This window comes from Egretta garzetta, unplaced genomic scaffold (assembly GCF_000687185.1).
Source record: "Egretta garzetta isolate BGI_Z169 unplaced genomic scaffold, ASM68718v1 scaffold7, whole genome shotgun sequence".
NCBI classification, from domain to species: domain Eukaryota; kingdom Metazoa; phylum Chordata; class Aves; order Pelecaniformes; family Ardeidae; genus Egretta; species Egretta garzetta.
The window spans coordinates 2,859,583-2,861,708 of record NW_009260350.1 but is presented as its reverse complement, the minus strand read 5'-3'; the positions used below and the strand labels follow the sequence as shown (position 1 = coordinate 2,861,708).

The 2,126-nt window shown below is 59.8% G+C and overlaps 1 protein-coding gene across 1 annotated transcript in view; it reads left to right on the top strand.

The window, feature by feature from the left end:
• Positions 1-6: 6 nt before the first annotated feature.
• The window catches only part of TESC (tescalcin), a 6,571-nt gene continuing 4,451 nt past the window's right edge, over positions 7-2,126 (top strand). Inside the window, 2 exon segments of the mRNA XM_035898416.1 lie at positions 7-745; positions 1,797-1,944. Coding sequence (XP_035754309.1) covers positions 603-745; positions 1,797-1,944 — 291 coding nt within the window. The 5' untranslated portion in view covers positions 7-602.

Sequence of the window (2,126 nt, the reverse complement as noted above, 5' to 3'; positions counted from 1 at the left end):
CCCCGAGCAGCAGCAGCTATTTGCATTTTGGGTGCTGATGCCTCTCCTCCACATTCAGCCTTTTCCTGGCCCCTGGCAAGACACAGGTGGCTGCCGTCAGCTTTTTTTTTTCCCTGTCACCTAGCGTGGCTGTGGACGTGAGCACATGAACCACCCAGCTGCAGAGATGTCCTGGAGCAGGTCAAGACCTGCTCCCTGGCCACGGGTCCTGCCCACGGTGCCAACAAACCCCAAATCAAGCTGTCAGGCCTGTTTGAAGGGTCTGTCACCAAGGATCCTAAACTGGAGGCGGGGGGGTGGGATCCTGCTGTGCTGTGCCATGCCAATGGGGCCAGGACTGGTTATAAAGCACCCTTGGCATCACCCCCCTGCAGTGAGCAAGGGACAGCACGGCTGCGCAGAGCCACCAAAGGGAAACGGGGATGGGGACGACTGTGCCAAGATGGGCCCAAGGCCCTGCCCCGCTCCGGGGAGGGTGCGGGAGCAGGCAGCATTTTGGCTGTTGCCAGACGGGGTGGGCTTTGCTGGTGTCCCATGCTTTGCAGCAGGTTTTCATGCCCACCAGGCTCCTTGAGTCCCTGAGCACGACATGAGCTCTGCAGATGGGTCCCCCCGGGGGCTGCCCCATGCCCAGGGAGCTCACCCCCCCGTCATCTCTCTCTTTTCCCCCGACAGTCACCTCTGAGCAGATCGAGCACCTGCACCGGCGATTCAAGCAGCTGAGCCGGGACCAGCTGACAATCCGGTACGGCGCTTCCATCGCCACTGCTGGGGCGATACCTGTCCCGCCGGGGGCTGGCTGGAGCATCGCCTGTGGCACCCCCCCTTCCCCAGGCTGGAGAAGGGGCCCTCCCCGGGGTGCCGGCTCCCAGGGCTGCAAGGACGAGCGTGTCCTTCCCAGCCGTCCCCCGGCCGTGATGAGCTGGCTCTCCGCAGTGTGGCACCGCAAATATGAGGAAAAATGGGTGGTGAAGCAGTGGCATGAGAGCAGGGTTGCTCCTGCCAAGCGTCCTGTTTTTCCCACAGCTTTAAAATAATTTTCAAGGAGGGAAGTGAGAATTCCTGACAGTGGGGACTGTAGGACGGTAGCAGCTCCGGTAGGGTTTGCAGTTGCCCTTTTCCCCCACTCCTCAGCATCTGTGCAGGCAATTCTGCACCAAAGCCACGACTCCGCTTCCCTGGGAAAGCTCTGGCACGTCCGACCGGCTCCACCAGCACCCCAAGGAGCCAGCGCAGGCCGGGGACCCCAGCTGCCCTCTGCTTCCCCTGCCCCGGAGATTATTTCTTGGCTCATTTGCTTTATGAAAAGTCAACAGCAAACAACCAGCACAGGCTGAGGCTGGTGGCTGTGGAGCACAACACAGGGCAGGAGCGTGCAGGGCAGGGGAAGCCAAGGGGAGGGTGGAGGGCAGGAGCACCTTCCCTCACCTCACCTTGACCCGTTCAGGACCTTATTCCTGGGAAAACTCTCCGAAAACCGTGCTGTTTGCAGGCCAAGCCGTGCAAAGGGCCCCAGCATCGGCCCCGAGCCGCTGTGGCCCAGAGCTTCCCAAAGACCCATTTTAATGGGGACAAAAAGATCCCCGGTAGCTGCACCAAGCACAGATGTGGCAGGGCAGCTTGAGGTCAGTTTGAATTGCAATGAACAGGGGGTTTCAGGCCAAACTTCATTTTTTTTTCGTGATTGCTTTGAAAGAATGGGGCTGGGGCTTCTGCCCCACCCTTCGGCGGCTGCCGGCGCTGCTCCCTCCTCCACGGCTCCCTCACGCTTTACGCTGTCTCTGTTCCCTCTGCAGCAAGGAAAATTTTGACAGCATCCCTGATCTGGAGTTCAACCCAATTAGGGGGAAAATCGTCCACGCCTTTTTTGACAAGCGGTAAGAACATCCCCGGCACTGCGGGGGCGGGGGTCGGGGTAATGAGTTTACCCTCTGGATGCGAGACGTGGCTAGGCAGAGATCTTCTTCGTAAAGGCTGGGATGGAGCTAGGGTGAAAATTACAGACATTTAAGCTAAAATCAGTCCTAAAACTTTGCTAAGGGACGTGCTGGGCGCTGCAGTAGGCAGGAGCAGGTGGCTGGGGGGGGTGTCTCGGCTGCCCCTCACCGGCGGCTCTGCGCTCAGCA